At 39.4% G+C, this 27612-nt stretch overlaps 1 protein-coding gene across 1 annotated transcript; it reads right to left on the reverse strand.

Moving 5' to 3' along the window:
- Positions 1 to 468: 468 nt before the first annotated feature.
- cspg4ba (chondroitin sulfate proteoglycan 4ba) lies at positions 469 to 27364 on the reverse strand. Its single transcript, XM_067614934.1, has 10 exons — positions 27042 to 27364; positions 21341 to 21504; positions 15325 to 18897; positions 14366 to 14839; positions 13688 to 13864; positions 9045 to 9243; positions 7913 to 8044; positions 5488 to 5660; positions 4827 to 5010; positions 469 to 4727 (listed from the first exon to the last, which is right to left on the reverse strand). Exons 1-10 carry the CDS (start codon positions 27115 to 27117, stop codon positions 2674 to 2676), a joined length of 7206 nt encoding a protein of 2401 aa, XP_067471035.1. The 5' UTR covers positions 27118 to 27364; the 3' UTR covers positions 469 to 2673.
- Positions 27365 to 27612: the final 248 nt, after the last annotated feature.

Here is a 27612-nt window from a genome sequence, read left to right on the forward strand (position 1 = left end):
TGGCAACAATACTTTTCTTACTGAGATGGATAACACACAACACCTTGGTGCAGATAATGTGACAAAATCCACCATTTGATTGTATTGCATTTGGATGCGAGAAAACCACAATTAAAGTAATTGCAGGAAACAGGAAGAAATGATAATGGTAATTAATCCTTTTCTAATTAGTCCTCTGGTGCAATGTGTTTTTTGTTGCAACGAGTGAAGTATCATTTAGAGGAGGGAAACAAGCTGCAAGTACACTTGAAATTATAGTGATACAGAAAACTGCCAAAAATTTGCTTAAGTGGAAGAAATAAGGGACAATTTGGACACTAGTAAATCTTGTTAGAGGAGAAATATGCGGATACTGAGTCAAAAAGACTTGCATGGGTCGTACACACAAACACACACTGTAGGATTTTACTATGTTATCATAGCAGAAGGTAAGACAGGGCAGGGAAGTATGAATAAATAAACCTTGCAAACATTTTAAAGTGGTTTATTAAAAATATGGTATAAATAAATATGACACTTTTACATAGTAGGTTACATCATTCAGATGAGACTGGAATACACTGGACAAACACTTCTGTTCAGTAAAAAAAATGAATTAATGACATACAGTAGAATTTACAGTGGTTTTCTGTAACAGCAGTTTCTTTTCTCTCATTGCTTGCCAGAACACATCAGAACAGTACCTTTCATTTACAGCAGACACTTCTTAAAGTGTCAAACACCAAAGGCCTACAGCAGATGATGTCAAGAGTTTAAGGACACAAGTTAGACAGTGATAAATAATCTATATACGTAAATATCGGCACTCATTTCAGTCAAAGAAATTCTTGGTTTCTTGTGAAATTGTTGCTCAAACAGGTTAACAACCTGTCCTGTTGACAATAATCCAATTAATTTTTACAAAAATCTACAAAAATATAAAATGACTCACCCCAGAACGTCATTCCTAGAATAATGAGTGTTTTCAGTTTAGCAGCTCAGTCTCCCAAAAAGTAGGTCGACCCACCATCTTTTCAGCCATAGGGGAGCTTGTGAATTAAGTACAAAATTATACTATTTGAATTTTAATTACTAAGGTGAAGGTGGGCAGAATACAGTGTGCATTTGTGTAATCTTTAAGATCAGTGCCTTGATTTTTCATACATGCTTGTTGAGAATATAAAAATACTATGCACAATAAAATAAAAAAAACATAAGAAAAACAGTGCTAATATTTTAACCAGTGTGATTTGATCAGGCATATAAATAAAAAAAACTGTTTAGTGGCACAGAAGCAGCCATTTTAATGTCCCATATCAATATACAGCCATGCTGAGAAGCCTCTGCCTCAATTTTATATTATTCAAACCTGTAACATTAAACAAAGACCTCAACTATTGGTGATACATGCAACCCTCATAAAGGTAACATGAAGTAAATGACAAAATACCTGAGTTTACAAAAAATTGTAAGCTATACTATAATATATAATACATAATAACAATATAAAATCTGCACAATCAATTGAAATGCTTAGACAATACATCTCTGTGCCAGTGTCAGTCTTAGTAATTCACAGTTTCAAGCTGTTATTAGAAGCTTCCACTCAGATGATCATAACCCATAACGGGAGAGACTTCAACGTGCATGAGGAAGACGTAACAATGTGAGTGATTTAACATACATTAGGCACCAAACATAGGTTATAACTTACCACAATGATAACTGCTTTGCAAATGTTCAAATGAACATAGTTTGTTCCACCAACCCAATGTACAACAGTGGTTGGTGTTGGACTGTAAAGTAGTGTTTAATTGGATTGTGTGACTCTCAGGGAAGTCAAAGCTGTCCTCATGTTAATTAATGTACCGCAAAAGGACTTAATGGTTGTATTCTTTATCCATCTTTAAAGCTGCATTAATTGTTTTTAGGCCACTAGGAGGCAGAAGAACTCCAAAACAAGCTAACGGACACAAATATAGTGTTGTGGCCATAAAGTTGTTATGGTTGTTATTAGCATACAATTGCCGTCGTATAGGGAGCAGCATTAGTTGTGATTCTGGCCACATGGCGAATTTACGTCCAATACTCACTGGCCTTTTAGCTCTGATTTGGTCTACACCACCTCCTAGCAACAAAAAAAAAATCCGGGTCTTCAGCTGGTAAACATTTGACTTTCTTCACAAGCTTGTAGCTAACTGTTCCCGTTAGGTGCTGGACAGGTAATAGTATGTTTATGGCTTTTTTGGTGCCTCCCAGACTGAAATATACAGAAAATGTACCATAAAACCAAAACAACAAGCTAAAAGAAGCTAAAATGTATCATAAAGCTGCAGAGTTGGCAGATAACACACTGTGAGTTTGTCACTATGAGCAATATCTTTCACGTAACACTCATTCAGTCATTTGTTGTCAATTCAATATAAAACACAAATATTGATTGATGTAGCTTTAAGCTAATTATTTGTTATAGGTCATAATTAATTGCAGCCTCATCAAGTATGAAGAGGTCAAAACCCCAGCAACACTTGTAGTATACAAAACAATGTTCAACTTATAATAAAGTTGTTTTTTATACTACAAGGTGAACTTGTGAAAGAAATCCCTACTCCGCCTCATCAAGTAAACGACCACATTTTACTCTGTTATACAATATTCTCTGACACATACAGCTAAGAGTTGGTTTGGGGAAGATCATACCCAATACTGATTCTTCTGGAGAGTGGGAGTGGCGGTTCTAATAATTTGAGAAGATGCAGCAGGAGCACCATTACTCCAGGAACTTACGAGCATGTTTGAATCGATGGTGTTATATGGCGAGCCCTGATTTGGTGCCAATAACCGATCAAGAAAAGGGCTACCTGGGCAGCTGGGGTTTAACGGAGTGACAGTTACTGTAGGAACTGTTGCACTTGTCTGGCTTTGCCCCTGGTGGGACTGACTGCTTGTAAAACCAGAAGGTGGCTCTTTTGGTGTGGTGGTGCTCTGCTTCCTTTGCCTGTGGTGTCGAAGAAAGACAACCAGCACTACAAAGATGATTACAAGCAGCAGCAGGGCCAGCAGTGGTAAGATCACCAGGAGTGGGTTGGAGCTTTTTTGAGGATATGACTCCACACGAACTGGTGTGTTCCTGAAGTGAAAATCCTCCGCTCCACGCGTTGGTTTGCCAAGAGTCGTACTGAAGATGCTAGTTCTGTTGGAGTTTCCCCAGCGGTTACGTCCATTGAACTTCTGTTGGTTTTTGCTTGGTTGCTGGGTGGAAAGGAAAGCTGTAGACAGGACCGGTGAAGCAGTTCCATTTCTGGATGTTTGGATTGGTGTCTGAGGGGCAGATGATGTGGTTGGGTTAGGAGTCTTTGTGGTTGGAAAAAGTGCCGAATCATATGGCACAATGGTAAAGTGGATCTCCCCTTTAGCAGGTTGCACGTTATCAGCTTTCAGTACAAAGACAAATGAATCATTTAGCTCTTGAACTCCAGTCATGTTGGCATTTAGCTCCAGAGCAACCTTCTCTTGAATCACATCCTTAAAAGTGAAGGACTTAGCGGGTACAGCTTTCTTGGACATTTTAGGTTTTGTCTGAATCACCTTGCCGTACTTTGGATGGGAGATAATTTCAAATACAGGATCACTACCGCTGATATTAGCCAGTTTAGAAGCATTAAGGAATCCAGTGTTTAGTTTGACAGTAATCTCATTTGGTATCCTCAATCCTTTGCCAACTTGGATCAAAGGTCTGACAGTGATGTTAAACACTTGGGCAGTCAGGTTTGCCTCTGAAGTGAAAGCAGTAAACTCAAAACTGTCTGCAGAGGAAAGGGAAGTCATATGGTAGGACAGCCTTCCAGTCTGTAAATCTTCCTGTTCAAACTGCGTAACCTCTTGGTTGTCCATTAGAAGTTTGCCTAAATGTGGAGGCATGGTAATCTGGTAGTGAATTGTAGTGTTTTTCCCATTAGTCTTGGCAGCAAGATTGTCTCCAGTCAGTGATACTGAAGTCTTGCCTTGCTCTAGTGTCAATCCGGTGTAATTGACCAGAGAGATGGTGATCTCTGTCACTTCTAGGTTGAAGAGTTTGTAAATTGGTTTATGATGGCCATCTGTGACACTGAAGTAGAACACCCCTGAGGCAGGGCTTCCATCGTGGATGAAATAAACACTTCCGTTATTGATTTGGGCTTGAGTGAAGGCCACAGTCGACTCATTCAAACTCCCTTCAAGAGCGAGGTAGCCATTGTTTGGCTTGCTAATCACAGAGAACATTATTTCATCAGGAGGATTGTCTATGTCTTCAACTTTGAGGTTCTCAGGTCTAAGGGCGACTGTATCTCCTTGTACAACTGTCAAACTCGGCGCTTTGGTCTTTAGCAAAGGTGGCTGATCATTCACAGGTGTGATTGTAATGTTGAAACGCTCCTCAATAACATCACTGTCATCTAGAGGACGTTGCGCTGTTTTGCCCTTTGGATTTATCCATGCACTGAATGCAAAGAAATCACGAGTTGTCTCCGAGTTGTCATGCTTGTAGGTGATACCATATTTGTTGACGATGAACTGAGAGAAGTTAGGTTTCTCCTTGGTGAGGTTTCTTTCACCCACCACAATGACACCATACTGAGGCAGAGATGTCACTTGGAACCAGACCTCATGGGAGCTTCGCTGAGGCGTCGGCAGCCTGGACATCAGGTTAGTGGCGTCCAGCTTGGACTCATCAATGACAACACTCTCCCCTTCTGTTACCTCAGCACCTAGTACCAAGAAAGCATCACCAAGGACAACTTTGTTTAATCTTTGTTTCCAACTTATACTGTAAAGTCATCAACATGTCAGTCGGTGTTTTTTGTTACCTGTGTTTGCAAGAAGGACTGTGTTGTGTTCAGGTCCGGTGTTCTCATAGGAGATGTCTACTTTGAAGGTCTGGCTGTCCAGAGAAGCAGGCGGTGATGCCACAGAGAAGGTCATGGAGTCCATGGCTTCCCAGCCCACTGACTCGATGGGGGTTTGAATGTACACAACCTCTTTCCTGTCCACCTGAAAAACACCATAGATCCAAAATAATTCAACAAATTTGCACAACATCCAGATCCAGCTTTTCCTAAAGTGAGCTGACAATTCAATCAACATGAACAGATAAGTGGTTTCAATATTTATTGGCTATTCTGACTCACATTTTCAATATTTCATTATTTTAAATTAGTTTTTCTCAGCAGTAAACACAGTACACTGCGCATCACAGCTTTAATCATGTCAGATAATAATTTACTAGAAATAATTGATTACATAAAAGCCTTGCATGTTCCATTAAGCTAGAGAAGTGCATAGTTGGTTTCCTGAATGAAGATGCATAACATCTATTATTCATACAATGGAAATCTGGAAACTTTCAACATGAATAGAGGAACTCTGATGTTTAATCTTACTCTAGTTGCATCCTTTGTAATGTATTTTAAAATATTCTTTTGTAAAATGAGACAAAAGTGTTGCTAAGACCTCCAGCTCTTCACTCACCATATCTTGTGTGAAAGTGGAGATGTCCACTGTGGAATTGTCAGGCTGCCTCAACACCAGACGCCCCAGTTTAGGTTGCCGAATCACACTGAATGTAATGATGCGGTTGGAGGTGTTGCTGATGTCATTGGTCACTGCTTGTAAATCCTCATTTGAGATTGGTGTTGAAGAGCCTGGATGAAAGACATGAAATTGACTTAAGAAAAATACAGATGAAGTGGCTTAGATTAATGATCATTAAACATTTGTTAATGACTGTATCTGTCAAGAAAAAGAGTTTTTCCTTGCATCTGGTATTCAGTTTAGCTGTGACCACATTATTAAAACGCTTGTGTGGCTGCATCAAATGCAGAAAGTTTTCCCTCTGGAAGCATTTCACATCTTTTTGACTCCAAATTATGCAAAACAAGGTCTGGAATAGACCCGATGAGAGTCCTTTGATGTGTCAAATTAAAGCTGCACTGCAGACATCACAGACTTTTTTACAGCACTGTCCAACTGCAGTGCGGGGTGTTACATAAAAACAAAATAAGAAATTAAAAAGTGGATCAGTTCCTTGAAGGCGCAGAAATCTTCCACTTGGGGAAGTAGAAACATCTGTGCAAGATGACAGGGACTGGCTTCTGAGAGGTTCTTTTCTTCCCAAGATGAATTACATAGATTTCCATAGCTCTGCTGCCACTGTCAGGATTGTGAGAATACTAAAAAAAGACTACTGACAAATGATGGAAGGCAATGATAGAGGGAAAGAGGGGTCAAAGCACAGTGAAATTCATTCATCACTTTTCGCAAGCACTCCCACTATCCTTGTCTGTCTCTCATGGGAAATTTCTCTCTTACAGGAAGAGGGAGAAATGGGCTTTCTGCTCTTTTAACAATGAAAACCTACAAGGTCTTGCTCCACCTCTCTCTTTCTGTACAAGAAAGGGTTTTACTATATCGTGATACATTTGTGCAGCCTTTTGTGACAGTATGTACACATGTAAAATGTAGAAATGTTCAGAGGAACATAATTAAATTCGCTTGGTTAGTCCATGCCTGGGCAATGAGAAAATTGTGTGCTGCTTTGGAAATTTAAGACTGATGTAAGACAAACACTATGAAAAATGTTTACAGAGTTATTTAGGCATATGGGATAATGACAAATGTATGAAATTATTCTAATTAAACAGGTGAATACAGCAACAGATTCCCATTATACAAATGTAATAATACTTGGTTATATTTTTATTGTATTAAATAATTTGCTATGTGAATTCATGAAAATCTTGAAAGAAATCATGAATGTACTTCCCCACACTAAGAACCACTTATAAAGTTTTGTGTGTTATTTGCATCTGACACATGAAGAATGCTTTCAGGTGAACGCTGATTTTCTGAATTAGGCATATCCAACCATTTAGTGAGGAGTCTCTGCATAGTTTTACACAAAGCACCCAAATATTTGAGGAGTTTGCGAGGAAGAGCAAAAACAAAGTGCTTCATGTCACCCCTCACACCATAAAAACCTCACATTGTCAGTTAAAGCTCCGATCCCGCCCCCCCCTTCTCTGCCCCGCCTGGCACAAAGCACGAACAGGGCTGCCTCAGACAGACAGTGGCACAGCTTTTCAAGTAGCCACTCACCCTGTGGCTGGGAAGCTCAGCAGAGCGTGCCAGTTGGCAGTTTGCTACCCTCCCAATATCTTTTCCTCCTAACTCACAAACCAGACCACTGGAAATCTCAGGAAACCTTGAAATGTGTTTACAGACACAGACAGCATGCAGACTATTTTTAGCTCCAGAGTATTAAAAGTAGCACACTGCGTATCAAAACACTGAGCAATGGCAGAATTGATTCACCAGTCTGCTATTTAGTTAAGTAATGACTTCTCTGCAGGAAAGGTACTGAATTATTTAAACAAAGGAATTCTGGTCAGAGACGGTAGTCAGGATGAAAATATGAGCAGGTTAAATCTTTCAAAATACAGAAATTGAGAGGACAAGATGTCGCTTTAAGAGCACACACAGTTCAACTGAGGCCTAAAAAAAGAAACAAAATAAAGAGGAAGCCAAACCTTTGCCTATGGTTAATAATAGTACAACTAGAAAGAGCCACTGTGAGTGTAAGACTGAGAAACAGAAAAAAAACATGTTTCAGTTCATTTTCAAGAAGCAGCTGTGCAGTTGCATAATGACACAAAAGCCTATTTGCTAAAAAAAGATGCAGCTGAACACATGAAACTATATTTTTGTGACCTATATTTTAAGATTTACATCGTAGGCCTGAGTGCCAAACATAGGGTGGGTATTAAAAGATTGAGTAAGGCGCTACTGGTTGTGATTTTCATGGGATTTGTTGATAATAAGTAAAAAAAACAGTAGAATACTGTAAATCCGGCCTTATCCTTAATTCACAAGCTTTAACTCAGAGGGGGTGATTTACCTGGAAACACCTTGAGTGGACGGTTTCTCTCTAAAGTGATAACCAAGGCTCTGGCAGTGATGCTGAAGATCTGCCTGGGAGTAAAGTTCACACCGTCGTTGACTTGGAAGTTGAATCCTCCTGACATGGCACCTGGACATCAAATAAAACAAAAGATGAAATTTATGAAATACAGTTGTTGGCTGCCTGCAGCTGTGAATAAAGAACAACAGAGTTTTGTGAGTATAGGTTTTCATTTTGTTTTTGGCAGGAGCACAAATACAAATAAGCTGCATCTGGTTTCTGTAAAATACACATTAAAAAAAAGGTTTCTGATCAGCATTTCTGATTATTATCAGAATAATCCACACTTTGGCGTTCGGTCCAGTCTGTCTTAACGATATCAGTGTTTTTCATGTAATTTCATGGCTAATGTAGAGTGTTGCATGTTGTTTCTGCTGCTGACTGTTTTCACTGAGTCACACTGGCAGTGAGCAAATCAAAGGGTTTGGAATTTGTGAATAGCATCTTCTAGTGGACGCAAGAAGAAAGACAACAGCAAGTTATCTTGGATCAAAACAACACAGTAAGAAAAGGACTGCAATACATCAACAGCATGAAAGAGAATAAATTAAAGTTGATGAGAAGCAGAGGAATATTTAGAAATATATTCCTGTAGCTACATTTCTTTTTTTTTTAATTTTAAAGCCCCCCTCAACTCAAAAATGTGTTGCTTTCACTTTCATCTGGTAAAGTTTCTCGATGCTCACTGAAAATCTGAGTTTAATGTGTGTACCTATGAGCATGATTTGTGAAATCACAACTAGTTTGGGGTCAGTTGTGGTGCAGTATACAACTTGCAGAAGTGTGATGTTGAAACTTGAAGCCTCCGGTGCTCATACAGGTGACATCTTGTGTTCAACAGAATGTTTGCATATTAAGGTAACTGAACTTGTCTTTGTGGAATAACCATATCAAACACTGATTATTATTCAAAATTCAGTATTTTTATACTATTAAAAATGTCCGCAGGGGATCTTTAAACTACTCACTGACACAAAAATCCTGTTACACATAGTAAAAGTTTCTTTCCTTTCCAGTCTTCTCCAGTACTTAGTGTTAATATTCAGTGATAGAAAAAAACTGACTTTACCTTTGTGAACAAACAGCAGCTGCCCCTGGTCTATATGGGCCTGGGTGAAGTTAAGCACCGCCTTCATGGGGGCGCTCTTCAGGGCCAGGTGTCCGTTGCTGGGTGGGGTCACCATGAAGTGGAGCTCCTCTGGGGGTGTATCCATGTCCTGCGCTCTCAGGTCCTCCAGCCTGATCTCTGTCACTGAGGACACCCAAACCTGGATACATGACGGACAAGGACACAACAGGTGCCATCAGTACTCAATATGAAAATATAGACCTCCAGGAACATGGGAACAGAGATGTTTGGTTTGACAGGGCTTGTCATATGTGTAGGAACCATATTTGACAACTGAATGCAATTTTGACATTTCTCTTGAAATTGTGCATATGCCGTTTTCATGGTTAGAAATGAAATACAAGATATTACAATGGCACAAAAGACTTGCTAAATTAAAGCTTATTTGATGGATTTGTAGATGCCAGTCTTGAATACATCCACATGATACAGGTATACTGAAAAAAGTCTGTAAGAGGAGAATAGTATTATTTCTCATTTCCTTTTTTATGAATTAAATGCACTGTAGGGCAACTGTGTAACACCTCCTCTCTATTCAAATAGTACACAGTTGAAAAGGAAGTGAGACAGAAAAAAAAACATGGAAACAACTGTCGTGTCCTTGTCATTCATTACCGCACACAGTGGACCTAGGATGCTGTGGGTGTGAGTTCAGCTCCGAGGCAATTACACATGTTTTTCTCTCTCTTTCTCCTCTTCAGCCTTTTTCCACTGTACATCATCCAATGAAGCAGAAATGCTATAAAAACCATCTCTAACTAAGGCACGAAAACGACAGTAAGACCATAACAACCTATGGAAAAATGGCAGTCGTGGCATCACTCAAGTTACATTCAGCAGCGTAATTTAAATGAAGGACAACTCGGGACTAAATATAGCCATGCAGACTGTAAACAGTTGAATACACTGCAGAGTGTCGGAGGGGCACAGTTTAGATCCTGCCTTCCATGTAAATTCAAAAGCCTGGAGCTAACGCGGCAGTCTAACTTCTCCACAGAGGAACAGAGGAATTCATTGACACACAGTACACAAAACTACTGAACCGTGCAGACACTTGACAACACAGGATGAGCTTCTATACTCCAGGCCACAGCAGCAATTGCATAACATGCCACAGTCCCTCACGCAGGTTGTAATTCCCCAAATATTACTGACAGTTCTGCAGCTAAAATGAAAATCATGAGAATTATACTGGATCATTTGAATTGGTACTTTTCAATCATTGCCGGTTGTTTGTCAAATTGATAGTTTTATAGATACCTTGTATTTTATAGTGATTTCATTGCACTGATGCATGTATATGAAAAAAAAAATGTTTGCACTTCATGCCCATGCAGTGGCTATAGGGTAAACTAATCCCTTCTCTAAGTGATGGTCGCACTTTTTGTGTTATTACTAGGATTTTGTTTTAGTAAATTATTAGTCAAATTAGTAAATAATAATAAAAAAAAAAACTTGTTGATGTTAAAATAGGGGCTGAAAATGATTAGTTGAATAATTGGTTATTTGAATGACAGAAAACTGGCAACTACCTATTGTTAAATGGGCATGATTGGAATTTTCACTGTTTTCTAACTTTTTTAGATGATTTTAAATAAATGATTATTTGCAAAAATAATTGACAAATGATCAGGTTTATAAAAAGTTTTAGTCATAGTTTGTTTCCAATATCTACTCTGGTTAGAGCTCATTGTTTCCAGTGTTTACCGTCTATAATTCATATATAGTGTCACTTACAGACAGGCAGTATGTAGTGCAAATTTCCCCTTAGAGCACTTTTTGTGGGCCAAAGTGCAATGCAACTGCATGACATGCAGCATTTTACGTTAAGGGTGTGATCACAGTAATATTTCAGTGTTCACACATTGGTAAACTTGCAGGCTGTATTTTACCACGAAGTTCCCTCTGCTCCTCTCTAAAAGTTGGTTATTGTGAGAAATGTTTGCGATCACAGACTGTTGAAGTGCACGTAGTAGGGTGAGGGGAAGTGGGTATAAAAAACCGTCATAACAGTTTGTCACAAAACAGCTGCTGAAAGGTCACAGAGTATCTTAGGTTGAATTTTACCTTGCAAAATGACTACATTTTAGGTGACACTTGAGTCCAAATGGCCCTAAAATTGTACCTAAAATGGCAAAATTACAGGCTGAGGTCTAACTGGCAGCGAGCTGGTCTGTCACTCGGCTCTAAGTGTTTTAACTGCACTGCTCTTACTGGAACAGAAGCATGGGGTACTTTTCCAATTAGCACCTGTAAACCCCACAACCACCCACAACACAGGACATCACACACTTCTCATTGGTCCCACAGCAGAAAGTCTCCACATGTGAGAACACTCGCCACGCATGCAAGTGTGTGTTCCTCTGGTGGGAAATGACTGCACCTCAAATAATCCCCCACTTGACAGGAAGTCACAGCAGGATCAGTTTGATGAACGGGATCAGTGTGACTCACAAAATGCAAAGGAAAGACACATGAGATCAATTTGCACAAACTTGCCCCTTGGTGTTGAGATCTATTCCTCAAACAGGATGGGGTGTCTACTGCTCATCAAGCTGTGGCTTTAGTGATAGAGCTCAAATGAAGTCTACGAACAAACAACACTTAACCTTATTTACATCTTTGATCCTCTTTTACTGAATTCCTTATAGTCTTGAGTGGCAAACCTCAACAGTTTTGTTGTTTATTTGTTGAGGTTTTCTTTAATAAGCCTTGTTTTTATCTCACTTGCATAAAATAAGTTATTTCTCTACTGTTTTCTCATTGTTTTCCCTTTTTTAATCACTGTACATGTTAGATATAAAAACTAAAAGATGATGTAAAAGAAACTGTTCAGACTGAAGACTTGTACTTGTTGTGTTCATATTAGAGAAGAGACTTTCAAAACAATTCAATTATGAGGAAACGCTTCTCACATCTCTGTGAGGAACTGATGGATTTTAGTCCCTATAGTTTAAACTAATAACATTACTTCTATATGTCTGTCACAGAATGTGGAAAACAGAAACAAAATGTCAATCATTTGTCAAAAATGTCATTGCAATGATTAGAAAATTAATACATTTGTAGTGGATAACATTTTTTTGGATTGGACATAAGAATATGAAAGATATCAGATAAATTTCAGTTATTTGTTGGCTTTATTACTTGTGCATGCAAATTATAATTCTACCAATTAAAGTCCTTTGATTTAGGGACCACTGGATGATGACAAAAATATAGTTTCTTTAAAACAGACTCCTCCATTATACAATATTTTTTGGTTCCTGCTGCTGTAATATTTACTCTTTACCAAGCCGATTTAAAATTTAAAAAGACACAATCCCTGAGGCAGACATGATAGATATAAATCTGTTGAACTCCAGTCCCAGCAAGTCCTTTTTCAAGCTTTATTTACCAAACATCAAAGCTGTTTGAAAGGTTAATTTCTGATTAATCACGTAGGGAAATACACAATCGTGTGTTTAAAGACCTGTAAATCTCTGAAAATGCTGCACAATAGAAGAGCAGTAGCAGAGAGCCACCTTGTGGACACTGAGAACCCAGTTAATGTTTTTGCTAACATCTAGTAAAACAGTATATAATGACTAATGATCACATTCAGCTAAACAGGTTGATGATGTGTGCATATTAATTTGACAGTGACCACCAAAAAAAGCACCCTTCCAAAACTACTCAGCTAAAAACTGATGAGATTCAACCTGCTTCATAGTGTTCTTCAATGCAGTGCAATTTAGAAGTAGCTCTCCTCTGACTCTGCAGAATCCCAGAGGAATTTGAGGCATTTGGGGCAAAGCTGCATTGGACAACAGAGACCTATACTTCAGCCTGTCTTTCCAGCTGGACCTTTCCCAACTCCAGTGTCTAAAGCTGACAAGTCAGTACTGCTCAGCACATGGACACACGAGACAGCTTTGATCTGATTTACGACTTATGATTTAAGAAACATATTTAAAATATATGTTAGTAAAAGTCATTTTTATGGACAGGTCATAAATAAGCAGCAGGATTTTTTTTCTTCTTCTTTTATGGATAGGCGGATAGATGTGAAGTAGAGGAAATAGAACTGAATGGTGCAGTAACAGTGTTTGCCATTTCTGGGCCATGCCATCATGTCACTCAACAATACGATGCTTTGGGATGGATTAATTCAAGCGATATATTTGCAGCGGCAAGACCTTATGTCTGACTAATGCCTGGAGGCAACCCAGACTATATTAAACAGCAGATTCTCTTCAGTCCACTGAAGCAACATTGCTTTAAATTAGCTCACCAAAATGCAGTAATGCTGTATATTTTGATAAAAAGAGGATTTGGTTTGAGAGCTTCACATCTTAGCACCAAAACAGCTCCTCTTACAAGCCCGCTGCACCTCAAAATGTATGTCAAAGCCTGTTCTGTGCTGCCAAACCCCCTGGACCCTCCTCCACATAGCAAACATAGTTTCCCTCATCCAGCCAGCCAGCCATGGCAACTTGCAACACTGCCCACATGAAAATCGTCTGACAGTAAGCTATGGTGCCAGACCTGCTAGTAAAAAAAAAAGTCCAGAGTATAAATATAGAGCGGCAGTGCAGACTCACCCTGAGGACCCTGTTGGCTGTAATAACAGGAGGCTCATCATTGACAGCTGTAACCTGGATGTACACCGTCTGCGCCGCACTCTGCTTCCTCAGGCCTGTGTCATTGGCCACCACAGTGAAGTTGTCAGCTAAGGTTTCGCTGCTGTCATGTACGTAGTAAATGAATTCATGTTCCACCTGGTTATAAAACATGAAAATGATTAGAGAGAACCTTAGAAAATCAAGACACATTATAATAATTTGTGACTCTTAAATCACAGTCATCATTTATTTAATATGTCATTACTCTTACATAACACATTTTTGCTTTGTAAGATTTTAGAAATCAATTTGTGGCAAGGTCATGAGATTCAAGCACGATTAGGTGAAAGGGCGGTCAAACCAGGGTAATCCTCTTTTAAAAAAAATGTATTTCAGGTAACAAACATTGTAAAAATATCTGCAAATTTGTGTCAAATTACAGAAAACATTCCCTCCTAAATCAGCTTGTGGGTAAAGTGGCAATAGACAAAAAAGAAGGATGGAGGAAGGACCTCTGTGTATTTATTGTTTGGTATGAGTGTGAAAATAGTAGCTGCAGTAATAAATCTAATTATCCATCCATCCAACACTCCAACTGCTAGTCAACTGCTATATTGCTATATAATAATGACAAGATTGTCTGTACGAATATCTCACCTGTCTCCTGGTGAAAGAGGTTATGGGAACTCCGGGATGTCGAGAGTGCTCAATGTGACCATGCTTCGGGGGCTCGGTCAGACTATACAGGAAGTTGATTCCAGAAAAGTGTCGGTTGGTGACTTTTAGCACTTCCTGGGTCAGTGCCTTGGAGGCGCCCTCGTTCAACGTGAAATTGGAGACCAGAAGTGGGATGAGGCGTGGGATAATGTCAACAGACACCCTAATGTCGTTGACGTCAGTGACCCCGTTGGTGGCATCGAGAATGAAGGTGTCGTTGACTTTGTTGGGATCCACCTGCATGTACTGAATGTTCCCGCTGTTAATGTCCTCTTGGGTAAATGTCTTGACAGGAGATTGTTTGCTTCCGACGTAACGCTCCTCCACTTCCACAAAACGCTGGAGAAAGCCATGAGAGGGGGCCGCCTTGACTGTGAATACAATCTCAGATGGCAGGTTGTCCTCGTGAGTGACCTGCAGCAATCAGCAACCATATTCAGTGGTTAAATTTGACATGCCCCATGTGTCACTAAGGTTTATTTTTCATTTTGCTCTTGGTGTAACATGACATCATTGTAAAATGTACAAACACCCATCAGCATGCAGTTTTTAACCTTTGAGCAGCCTTTAATACCAGAGCAGTAAAAACTGCTCTTTTTGATAATTAATACTGTAGCCTCAATTCTGTCTAATTAAATGTGGTGCTACTATATTAAGATTTTATTTCTTATTCTTATAATCATGCTATGTGTTTAAAAGAGATGTTTAGAAAACTGACTTAAAAAACAAAATATGAAATTAATTCTCTAGATTTTTGTGGCAAGGGAATTATCAAACTGTAATGATATTTCAAATACATAATATTGAATACTTAAAAACTGATAAAAATGGTGACATTGACCTTCAAAATGGTTTACATATTTCTTGAATTGAGGTAACACTGTCTCTCACACACTCACCTCTAGTTTAGTTTCACCAATCTTAACTGGTTTTCCCTCCTCCACCAGTAAGGTGTTGTGATGCTGCACAATGGGTGGCCTCTGATGACTTTCCAGGTAAACCTTCACATTGATCCTCACTGCAAGTTGAAGGCCTTTAGTTTTCACTGTTAAGTTGAAAGAGTCTGCCAGATGTTTGCTGTCATTGTGCTGATAAGATATGAGCCCATTCTTGAGATCAGACTGTGTGAATGACTCCAACATTGTTTCATTGCGATAAAGTCTTCCATACTTAGGAGCCTCAATCAGCTTGAACGTGACTTCCCGGTCATCTCTGATGTCCAGATTTGATATGACACTAAAATTAGTGGTGGAAAACGTCACTGATTGTCCCTTCTGAACCAGTAAGCCAGTGTTGTTGCCAACCTTCAAGAAAGGGTCATGTGCACTGATGTCTAAAAGACTTGATACAAAATGTTTTCCGTCAGAGACAAAGAGCACAAACCTGCCCGTGCTTACACCTTTATGAATGAACAACACTCGCTTTTCTTCTAAATCCTTTTGGCGAAACTGGAAAAGTCGATGAGTAGTGTCATTCACCAGCACCAGGTCTCCCATTGGGATTCCGCGGCGGGTGTAAATCAACTGGCCGTCATCAAAATCAGAGTCTGAATCATGATAACGCAAATCATCTGAAGTGAGTAACCTCTGTCCATCTCTTACTACCTGGAAAACTTTATCAATGACACGTACTGGCTTCTGGTCGTTGACAAGCTGAATGGATATGTTGAACGTTCCTTCTTTGGTGCCTATTTCATCCTCTGCGATGGAAGATTTGAACCCTTTGCTGGTGGAGGCTATGAACGTGAACTCATCCTGAGTAGTCTCACTGTCATCATGGATGTACATTATCCGTTCCTCTAATATATCTTGATTACTGAAGGTTAAGATGTTGTTGTAGCTAGCATTAGAATTGGACTGACTAATACGGGCTAGCTTTCCATGTTTGGGGCTGCTTATGACAGTGTAGTACATATCCTTTGTGCTCAACGTCTCGGCGAAAAGCTCATCTTTTGTGATCAATTTACTTTCTCCCTCCTGAAGAGCGAGTCCATCATTTCTCATAAACACACTGTTAACATCAGCTTTAATCAAGAACTGGAAATCATAGTTTTGTGACTGAGCATGTTTGGAAACCAGCTGAAATTTGAACCTGTCACTTGTATCTTCATAGGGCCTGTCGACTAGCTCATAATGTACTTTGAGATCTGTGACATTGCTTTGGCTAAAGGTTGAGTTCTTCTTTAAAACTGTGGTGTCCAGCAGGAGTTTTCCTTTCTTTGGTGTGGTGAGAACCCTATAGTAAAGGTCATCCTCTGAGAGGACCACACCTTCAGCTGTAGCAAAAAGATTCTCTGAGTCCAGTGTCACTTTTCTAACTTTATCCATGTCTATCATTGCATTCTTCACCAGGTGGTACTTCACCCACTTCACAGTGATTGGGAAGAGTATTTCAGTGGTTGCCCTTGCAGCTACATTGACTTTGCACTTAAAGTAATCTGTGACATTAGATGTCTGGATTTCTTGAAACGTGCTAACATACCTCAGGCGCTCTTTTTCTAGAAGCCTTTGGGAAAACGAGTCGGTAGATCTCCATTCACCGCTTGAGTGAAGTCTCTGGAGCTCTCCATACTGCGGAGGTTCAATGATATCATAACGGATGTCTACAATTTGTTTCACAGCATTGGTTTGCACGGCCAGTTGGTTTGATCCAATTATAGCGGTCTCTCCTTGAATGATCTCCAGGCCTCTGTTGTTGGCAATCTTGTACTCAAGCGCTACAGCCATGACCCTTAAGACCACAGTGTTGCTGACCTTCTCCCCATCGCTAACTCTAAGCACTATCCTTGAGTTTCTAACCCCCTTGTGAACATAGTACACCCTCAGTTCCTCCAAGTCTGAATAAGAGAATGAGGTCACTGCAGTGCCTGGGTTGTTTTCAATTTCCAAATATCCTGCATCTGCATTCAGGTTACCTAGCACAGAGAAGACAAGATCAGTGTAATTGCTGTCAATGTCTGTGGCCTTCAGAACATCCGTGGTGAGGCGTTTCTTTGAGTTTTCCAACAGAACAAAAAGATTTCCTTCAGGAAGACTCAATTCAGGCGCGTCATTGGTGGGTGTGACAGTGATATTGTAGCGGTACAATTTGTTGTCCTTCAGATAATCAGGAACTTGTTTTCTGCTGCTGGAATAAATTGAAAACATGAAGAAGTCATCTGGATCTTCAGAGCCTCCGTGGATGTACATTACTCGTCCATGCCAAAGGTCCAACATGCTGAAGGTGTTCTCATCTTGGTCCTGATCGACATCAAGCCTTATTTGACCACGCATTGGTTGATCCTGAATTCGGAACATGATCTGAGACTGTCGAATGCCAAGCTTCTTGAAGTCCAAGAGTACCTTGATGTGTTTGGCCTCGAGAGATGCTCGACCACCCTCTTGGACCACAAGATTTTTTAGCTGCACAAAATTAGAGCCATACCTTCTGTCCAAGCCCCTTGCAAGTGTTGACATGTGTAGTGAAGGTGTTGGTGTCACCAAGTGAAATAGGGATCCTGGAGCACTCGTTGGACTCACAGTGGTCAATGGTTCTAGTTCTTTCTCTGGCTCACAACCAACTGAGATATCCTTGGTGACTACAGCATTGGAGAGACCCATCTTCACTCCGTTGACTTCAATGTTCTTCAAACATCCCTTAAAGGAGCCTCCACGCACACGCTTTCCAGACACGGACACCAGCCCCACCTTTCTGACTTCTGATCTGGTGCTGTCATCAATACCTCCAACAAAAAGGTAGCCTTTTAGCTGCAGCCCCTTTGAACGAGAGCTAATGCTGCTTTTCACCATCTCTCCATCAACAGTTAGCTCAAGACCTTTAGAACTGAAGTGCACCTTGACTGTATGCCATTTCTTGTCATTGATAAATGTGAGTGACCGAAGCTCTGTTTTGGTCCCACCTTTACCAACAATGGCAACTGGCAAACCTTCCTGAATTTCAACAGCCACAAAGTCCCCCTCTCTGGCAGAATTGTACAGGATTATTCCCTCTTTGGCTGAAGTGTGCACAACACACTGGAATACCGCTTCCTGCTGGGCATTCCAGGGTGGAAGGGAAATGTAGGCCCTGGAGCTGAAGAAGCTGATCGCGTCCTCTTCAGTGGCAAAGAATTGGGGACTACAACCTAAAGACACCTCATGGACATTCTTGAATCCAGTATACGGCCTCAGTGATGACAGCAAGTCGTGTTCGTTGAAGACCACGTCATCCATGCAGCCTCGAAAGCCGACTGAGTCTCTAGGGAGGTAAGGTCTGTCCAGGCCGCCTGACCCTCCGACATAAAGACCATCCAAGATGTTAAGATCGTGATGGGAGCCCAGCATCTTTACACTTGTGTGAGAGTTCTTATCTACAGTCAAAGTGACATTGATCTGCACATGGCGGACCTCCACAGAGTGCCATGCCAGGTCGTTGAGTTGGGTGCCTCTTTCTGACTGTAACACTTGCTCCCCAGATCCGAAGTCCAGTTTCAGCTGGGAGAAGAAAGAAACAACTGGATTACAAATTCTGTCACAGTACAGGAATAAAAAGTAAAGACACACTGAACTAAGCAACAATTCAATCTAAATTCGGGTTTATCGGTTTAGAATAGACCATTTTTGTGACGCCCACAATAAATATAATTACTGTTAGCCATGCTAGCACCGTCAGTCGACCCCTTTGGTCCAGCCTGAAATATTTCAACAACTATTGGATGGATTGCCATGAAATTCGGGACATTTATAGATGAATTGTAATAACTCAAGTAGTCAGTTGTACTTTGTGTTTAGTGCTAATTAGTAAAAGTTAGTAAGCTAACACGCTAAACTAAGATGGTGAACATGGTTAACACCACAACTGCTAATTATCAGCATGTTAGCATGGTTAATGTGAGTGTTAGCATACTGATGTTAGCATTTAGCTCAGAGCACTGCTGTAACTAAGCATCACAGAGCAGCTAGAGTGGCATTAGACTCTTATTCTTGTTTTTTTTAAATATGAGGGTAGGGATTGCAACTATTTAAAATGGTCATTAAGACAACTGTTTGAAAAATATTTTAATGATATAGTAAAAAAAAAAAATTGTATGGCATGAAAACAAAAAATAAATACAAAAACATTTTCATTTTATCATATGAAATAATTATTTATATAACCTATGATGTTATGACTTTTATGAATTAAATGATTAACTACAGACATAATGACACTTGGAAAGAGAAACAGCATTTCAACGGCACACATTCCATGACGTCACCTGTTGTTATAACAGTGGGCTTTGCCTGTGATTTAAAGCAGGAAGACCACTATTATCCCTTCGCCTTCTGGTATGTCCTCGGAGCATCATGTCACCATCTCAGACTAATGCTGCATTTAGATGACATGCTTGTCAAGGCTTGCTGTTGAGTCCCTGCTATTCATGCATGGGTTTCCAGGGAGAGACGCTCATGTCTGACTCACATGGAATGAGACCCCGAGCCCGAGGATAACTTGTGCGAAAAAAATTATTTGGTGACCTGTGCCAGTTTAAGGAACAGGGACGAGCAGTTCACTCCTCGTGCTCACTGAAGTACGTGAGTGTGATTCATTCCCGGCAGCAAAAGTCTAACATGAATAGAAGCTTAGTCACAAAAATTTGTGGAGTTTGATCACAAAACAATAATGGATACCTCAGGACTTCCTGTTTTTCTTCTGAAAGTGTCTACATATTAAAATGTCTTCATACATCTGTCTATTCTGTATGTTGATTTAGCCTGGCAGAGCTGCTTACAGGACACTCCAGAGGCAGTCTTGAAGAGACAAATGTATTTCATCCCTAAATCCTCTCAGCGATGCTTGTGTTGTGGGCTAAAAATAGTGCACCCTGATGGGACACCAACCCACCCTTATTTTTGGCATTAAATCTAGACAAAATGCACAAGATTATGTCTGAGCTTTTTTTTTTTTAAATTTCTTTCTACAGCATATTTCAAGACAGAAAAATATAGTGACAATATGAGCATTTTTACTGTTTAACTTGAATTTAACGTTAAAGCCAGGTTCTCATAATTTCTCTGACCTGGCAATTTAAGATCATTCTACAATGTAATTTAGGGTGAGCTTCTCATTGATATCTCTTATTGGCCATCTCAATTATCCATGATGACAGAATAACAAAAAAAACAAAACAAGTGGTACATGTTTTTTTCATGTTGAAAATTTCTTAATTTGTTTTTCAAGAAAAAATGCCAAACATTCACAGTTTACAGCTTCTTAAATCTGAAGATTTGCTTCCTTTCTCTGTTTTATATTGTAATTTAAATATCTTTTGGACTTTTGGAAAAACAAAGACAACAAAAACAACAAAGACATTTGAAGACATCAACTTTGGCTCTCAGAAACTGTGATAGTCATGTTTTCACAATTTTTTTGACATCTAACAGACTAAGTAATAATGATGGTTACATTACATTTTCATAGAATTATACAGAAACAGCAGTGAAGTGAAGTGAACACAAACAGTTTTTGACAATTCAAGAAAATATGACATTTTTGATTGGAGGTGGTGCGAGGTAGATGTGCCTTGCACTGTGATCAAGTGATTATCATCTGGCACTAAATCCAAACACAATAAAAAAAAAAATAATAATGATAAAAAGATTTCATAATCCTGTGACAAGAAGTGACTGGTATGAAGCTGACACTCAGTTCATACCACGCAGGCTTGTCTACTTGTGTTACTGTGTTGAGAGACTGACACTGTCAGCTGAGATGGAGAAATAGCTTACGGTGGTCAGTGTGTCGTCCAGCACAAAAATCTGTGTGGAAATATGTATATATGCATGAGGATGTATATATATGTGCGTGTGGATGTATATATATGTGCGTGTACATGTGTGTATGCTCATGTATGCTTGAACACATATGCTCATGTGCTGGGGACATGGATGTACCCACCTGCAGGCGACCAGCATGGAGCTCTAGTAGGAAGTAGTCAGTATGGCCAGTGGCAAGAAACAGCAGGCCACTGGTGCTGGAGGTTCGGAAGCGAATGCGGAGCGTGTTATGGTCGGACGACTCTGTTGCCTTGAGCTGTACAAAGCCATCGCCATAGAAGGAAGCTGGAGAAAGACAAACTAAATATTAGTAAGAGATTGATTTTGAAGGGACAGAACGTATATGTTCAAATGTCTTTTGCAGGCTGTTAAACCAATTTGTAACACTCACTCAAACTGAGCTGAGTGTGACAGAGAGCTGGAACAGAAAGTACAGTGGCAGTGAATACAGCAAACACAGAGCAAGTCAAGTCAAGCATTGTGGTCTTAATATAGCCAACATGTGACATTTAGATATAAAAGCCAGGCTAATTATCATCCTGGTTGTTCTTTACAAGTGGAGCAGAGTCCGTGTAAGAGGTAAGCGCACCCACCCATACACACACAGCTTTATAACACACACAGTGCACAAATTATACCTCACCTGATTTAAAAGTATGCTTGTAAGATTCTCTGCTTAGCTTAGCCTTCCTGGTGGGCCAGTTGTGTTCATTCTTTATGTGCTTATTATGATTTACGTGCATTCAAGTAAGACAAGAGCACAATTATGAGTTTTAAAACTTTACCTATAGAATAATAACTACCTTTAGGATGAAACAAACTCCAGCCTGTGCATCGTGGCAGAATTGCAGGTTTATGTCTTTGTAGGTTTGCGAGAAAGTTGTTCATGGACTGTCCTAAACTGCCAAAATGACATATGTGAATTTTAAAAGTATTTGACTTTAATGCCACAACAGCGGTATACAAAGTGAGGCACTGGATGTGGAAGTGGCTTGGAGGGAGTCAGACATGTTTGGGCCTGCCATGCCCTGACAGGAACCTTCAACCTGAACATGAAAGGCTCTGACGTCCCCGCATTGTCTGTTGCCCCATGTTCCAGAAGCAGCGTGGCAGATGAACCCAGCTGTTTCTTCTACCTCACCTCCCTGCCATTTCACATCACCCTGTAATCTGGGCTAACGCCCTCTGAAGCTTTCTCATCTCAGCCTTCATGCCCGGGCATCACCAGTTTAGTTTTTAATGAGCTTGAGAGTCCCACACAGACTCAAAGGTTAATAAACATCTTCGCCTCTGTGAGGAAACGTGTCCAGTCCACGTTTGATTTATTTGTAGTTCATGACCCAGGGGCAAGGGTGGCCTACTGCTAATGGGCCGGAGTGACTCACTGACAAAGCTTGATAAAGTTAATGTGAGTTAATGCATTGTTTTCCTAAAAGGGTTAATGCACTAATGGGTAGTTTGCTTGACCAAATCCAATCTATATAAACTGCAGTGTAAAGTAACACAATTAAACCACTAAACCATGGAAAATAGCCCTTCAGCCATCTCAATACCCACTCACCAATCAACAGGAGCTAATTGCAGACAGACAATTTAGTTTAACCTCAGTGTATCAAAAATATCAATATGTGTGCCAAACATTTGACCAATACCACGTGAGATTACAAGTCAGCACAATAAAACAACAAAAACATATACAGCAGAATATCTAACACATATATAAACCAAAAGACAAACATCTGTTACATTACATTTACTTGTATATACTTTCAAACAGCATATATTTTAGTTATACAACTAATGATTATTCTAATTATTGATTAATCTGATGATTATTTTCTAGTTATTTTCTAGTGAAAATATGGTACTTTTCTCAGAGGCCTGTCATATGAAAAGGGAAAACAGCAAATCCTCACATTTGAGAAGAGGGAACCATCAAATATTTGGCATTTTTGCTTAAAAAATTACTGAAATGATAAATGAATAGCAAATAGTTGCTGATGTATTTTATGACGATTGACTAATCAATTAACCGACTAATCATTTGTTATTCTGATTAGTTTATGTGCAAAATTTCAAATAATTTGCACTCCGAATAGCAGAGGAAGGAATGCTATTAGTCTAAAGTTTATCCTGATAAAGTATCAACTTTTTTCCTAATCTCTGGCTTTCTCTAAGTGACCAACTAATTCAAATGTTTTGTATGTGAACAACCACATTTACAAAATCAATTTCTGTTTTTATCTTACAAAACAAGGTATTGCATAAAAGACAGTAGAAGACAAAAAGAAACTAATTTTCTGTATCACTGAGTTGGCACATTGAACAAATCCACTTTTCTTCTTCCAGACTGAGTTTCAACACTGAGTGGTAAAATACCAAATCTCAACTGGGCACATAAAGATATAGCACCTTGGATCAAATATACAACATAATTCTCTGTTGAGCTGCAACGATTAATCGAGTAGCAGATCGACAGAAAATTAATCAGCAATTATTTTGATTATCGAATATTTGCTTTAGTCATTTTTTAAGCATTTAAAACATTAGCTGGTTTTAGCTTCTCAATTGTGATGATTTAATGCTTTTCTTTGTCATATGTAATGGTAAATTGAATGTCTTTATAGTTTTGGACTGTTGGCCAGACAAAACAAAACATTTAAAGACATAACCATTGACTTTGGAAAACAATAGGAATTTTCACTATTTTCTGACATTTTATAGACAAAACGATTCAGAAAATGATCTGCAGATGAATCGATAATGAAAGTAGTTGTTAGTTGCAACCCTAATTCTCTGCACCATAGTCATATTTCATCATCCTAAATGTACGCAGTTGTCATTGTGTCATATCCATTCATATCCATATGTCAGCCAACGCAGATTCTCTTAACAAACCAACATTGATCTTTTCTAGTTGACATTGATCTAGTTTACCAAACCCATAGCTGTTAAACAAAGTGCACACGTCTAATTTGTTTATCCCAAACAGACATCAGCCTATTTTAATTTACATATCTTTCCCAGCAAACTTCACATGGTTCCAGTCCCCTATCACCAATATAGCCAACTTTGGTGCATATATATGCACACGCAAAAAATATCGAAAGCACTGTTTTTCACTGATTAACACCTTGAAAAACTGGCCCCAAACTTCAGCTGAAGTACACTGACAAGCGTGAAAAAGTTTACAACATGTTTGAATATGGTCTTACTTTTACTAATGATTCCTCTCAAAGCTCCACCTGCTGATATACCGTAGACGCCTAGATATTTATACAGTATATACCTATTACATCATCATTTATATATGATATAACAAATCTTTCAGTACTAGCAAAGGCAGTGGACTGAAGAAGTGCTTGTCAATCTCAGTTATTCCTGTTGTGTGTTAGCTGAATTAATTGTCATTAACTGACCAGCTACGTCCTAAATTGTGATTCTCAGTCAGGTGTAAAGTGCCTGTAGCGCCAGTTAGCAAATTGTTAAATGTAGATGAAAATAAACAAAATTGATTGACTCAGAGGTGCACAGCAAGCAGGATTATTTGTCCTGGCCCTGATTCGGACTGACTGAATTTATTGTCCTTTCTCATATAAACGTCATGTTCATTCATCTGACTGACTCTGTGTGCATAACATGAAGGAAGCTTTTCTGAAAACTGGCCAAGAGGAACGCAATGACATTTTTCTCTTAAATTCACAAGGATGGGCATGCACGCTCAATTGTATTCTGGTGTTATCACAATGACGTTTAACTCGAATGATTGAACGTCATGTGTGGTTAAAAACACGGGTCTTCCCCATAGTGCGCTCGACTATAAGGAGCTGGATTCCTGCAAAGCTGTAAAAGATAGTAATTATGTTGTTTTTGGAAGAAAACTTAGGTTGTTTCAGCTTTTTTGGCACACTCGAGTGCTGAAACGTGGATATTTTGGGGGTATGTAAATGAAAGAGTGCAGCAGACCAGAAAACAATGCACACAAGTAAACATACCCACGTACACCTGACTTGTGTGCCCCGAGAAGCATAAACAGGAGGTGTTTGAACATTGTTCTGTAATCTACATGTCTGCAGGGCAGTTTCTGCATGACAGGGACATTTTTTTGTGAGATTTCACAAACCGCTCTTTCAAACAACAAAGCCAGTGAACTTTTAGTGAACACCCGCTTACAGTTAATTTGAAAGGCAGGACCAGTGCTTGTCAGTGCCTGTGTGCTCAGTTTATACAACAAAACGGAGATGCAACTTGACTGAAGTGCCTCTTTGGTTTGTTGACTGTCAAGCCACTGTGCTGCAGATGCATTGTTGAAGCCTGGGATGTGGCTGTTTTAGCAAAGGCTTGTTTCATAATTCAAGGTAAGCAGAGACAAGAGGATGCACATATTCAGAAATGCAACAAGGTAAAGCAAATGCCTATACTATATAGTTATTTTCAGTGAAGTATATGGCGAGTGTGAGTCACGGTGAAATAATTCCTGATGATCCCCAGGAGCGCAGCCTGGATGAAGCTGAATTTAGATGACACATGCCCAGGATCAAATCAACCAGACAGGCTAATGAATGAATGCCCGTATGGATGTAAATAATATACATCTGTCAACATGTGTCTCTCAACACAGCGACTGTTCTTTTCCTATGAATTCATTTGAGTGTGCCGTTGTCATAGTCAGATAGCTCTTCCAGTGCAGTGGGCATCACGGTCCCATTTCTGCTGCCACCTCTGATAAGGTGATGCACTCTGGCGTCTTATGGTACACTGTGTGCACCATGCATGCATAGATTATCCATAGTTTAATGCGTCACTAATAATATTAATGATAATAATAATAATAATAATAATAATGATAATAATAATGCAGAATCATGCTGTTTTGATTTTTAATTTAACTAAATGTTTATTCCAGTTGTTGCTGGAATTAATCGTGACATTTAAAGCTGCAAGTGACAATTATTTTCATTATTGATTAATCTGCTGATTATTTTCTTCATTAACCGATGGGTTGTTTGGTCTATGAAATGTCAGAAAATGGTGAAAAACATTGATCACTGTTTCCCCAAAATCAAAGGTGACATGCTCAAATGTCTATGTTTTGCCCACAACTCAAAGATATTCAGTTTACTGTCATAGAGGACTGAAGAAACCAGAAAACATGCACATTTATGAAGCTGGATCCAGAGACTTTGGACATTTTCTTCTTTAAAAAAAAAAGACCAAATGATTAATCGATTATCAGAATTACTGGCAATTCATTTATTACTTGGCAACTAATCGATTAATCGACTAATCGAGGCAGTTCTAGTGACACTGAATCAAAAATATTTGTTCCTTTGTGTCACACACCAACCTGTATTCACATTTTTTTTAATCCTGTTGAGTGTTACACTGACTGAAAACAACATTTTTTAACCTGTGGACCATTGAAGCGACTCAACAACACGTACAGAAAACATTTAACATTCCTTTGTGATACTAAAGGCCAATTCATGCTTTTTTTAGCCTGCTTTTATAGACTCGCTCATGATGTTACAGAAATAGGGCTGTAGCCATACTGTATGAGAGAAATCACAAATACCCTGACAAGCTTTAAAAAAAAAAGATTAATTATATTATTTAGGATGTTGTAACTCTTGAGGTGCTGGGTTTTAAGTAGCATTCAGGGTTTCCTCAGTAAACTACAAAACATTGAGGGAAACTCGTCAAAATTCACCAACAGAGTGACGCTGCTCCTGTATGAACAAAACGTCATTAAACGCACCTTTATATTCGTTTAAATCTTGTTTGTTTTAATTGAAATTGTTTTAAAAAAGTTGCATTGTTACCTCCCGACGCCAGCTCGACCAGGAGCGACCAGCAAAGCAAACCGCCGAGACACAACTTCTTCTTGTTGGTGTCCATCTTCCTTCTCCCGGTGGAAACAGTAACGTTAACAGACCAAAACGGTAACGGTTACATATTTACAGACCGGGTTTCACTTCTTCAGGCTTCGGTAACGTCTCCAAAAAAACAACACAGGGAGTTCAGCTAGTCGCCCCCCCAAGACGCAGTATTAGACCACCGGTATGCAGCGCAGACCCTGAACTGAACTGAACTGAGCTGAACTAAACCACTGAAGCAGATCCTCGCTAAACTCCGCCTCGTGCGTGCGTGCGTGCATGTATCTGTGTGTGAGCGCGCGCGCGCGTGTGTTCTCCTCAAAGGAAAAAAACCAGAAGGTTAATCTCAGTTTTCAAAATGTAAGCTAAAAAAAGGAACAGTCATGTTAAAATAAGTGTGTTAATAATATAAATGTAATGAGCTCTTAGTCTAAGTTTATTTGTTGGCACATGTTACAAACAAAAACAAAATACAACACAAACAAGAAAAATAAATGTGGGAGAGGGAAAAAAAGCT

Source organism: Thunnus thynnus, chromosome 2 (genome assembly GCF_963924715.1).
Source record: "Thunnus thynnus chromosome 2, fThuThy2.1, whole genome shotgun sequence".
Taxonomy (NCBI): Eukaryota; Metazoa; Chordata; class Actinopteri; order Scombriformes; family Scombridae; genus Thunnus; species Thunnus thynnus.

Coding starts and splice junctions, on each gene's coding strand:
- cspg4ba (XM_067614934.1), bottom strand. CDS start 27,117: ATGGACACCAACAAGAAGAAGTTGTGTCTCGGCGGTTTGCTTTGCTGG. Junction 14,840..15,324: donor TTGGTGAAACTAAACTAGAG/GTGAGTGTGTGA, acceptor TGATTGCTGCAG/GTCACTCACGAGGACAACCT. Junction 5,011..5,487: donor CCACTTTCACACAAGATATG/GTGAGTGAAGAG, acceptor GGTGTTTTTCAG/GTGGACAGGAAAGAGGTTGT.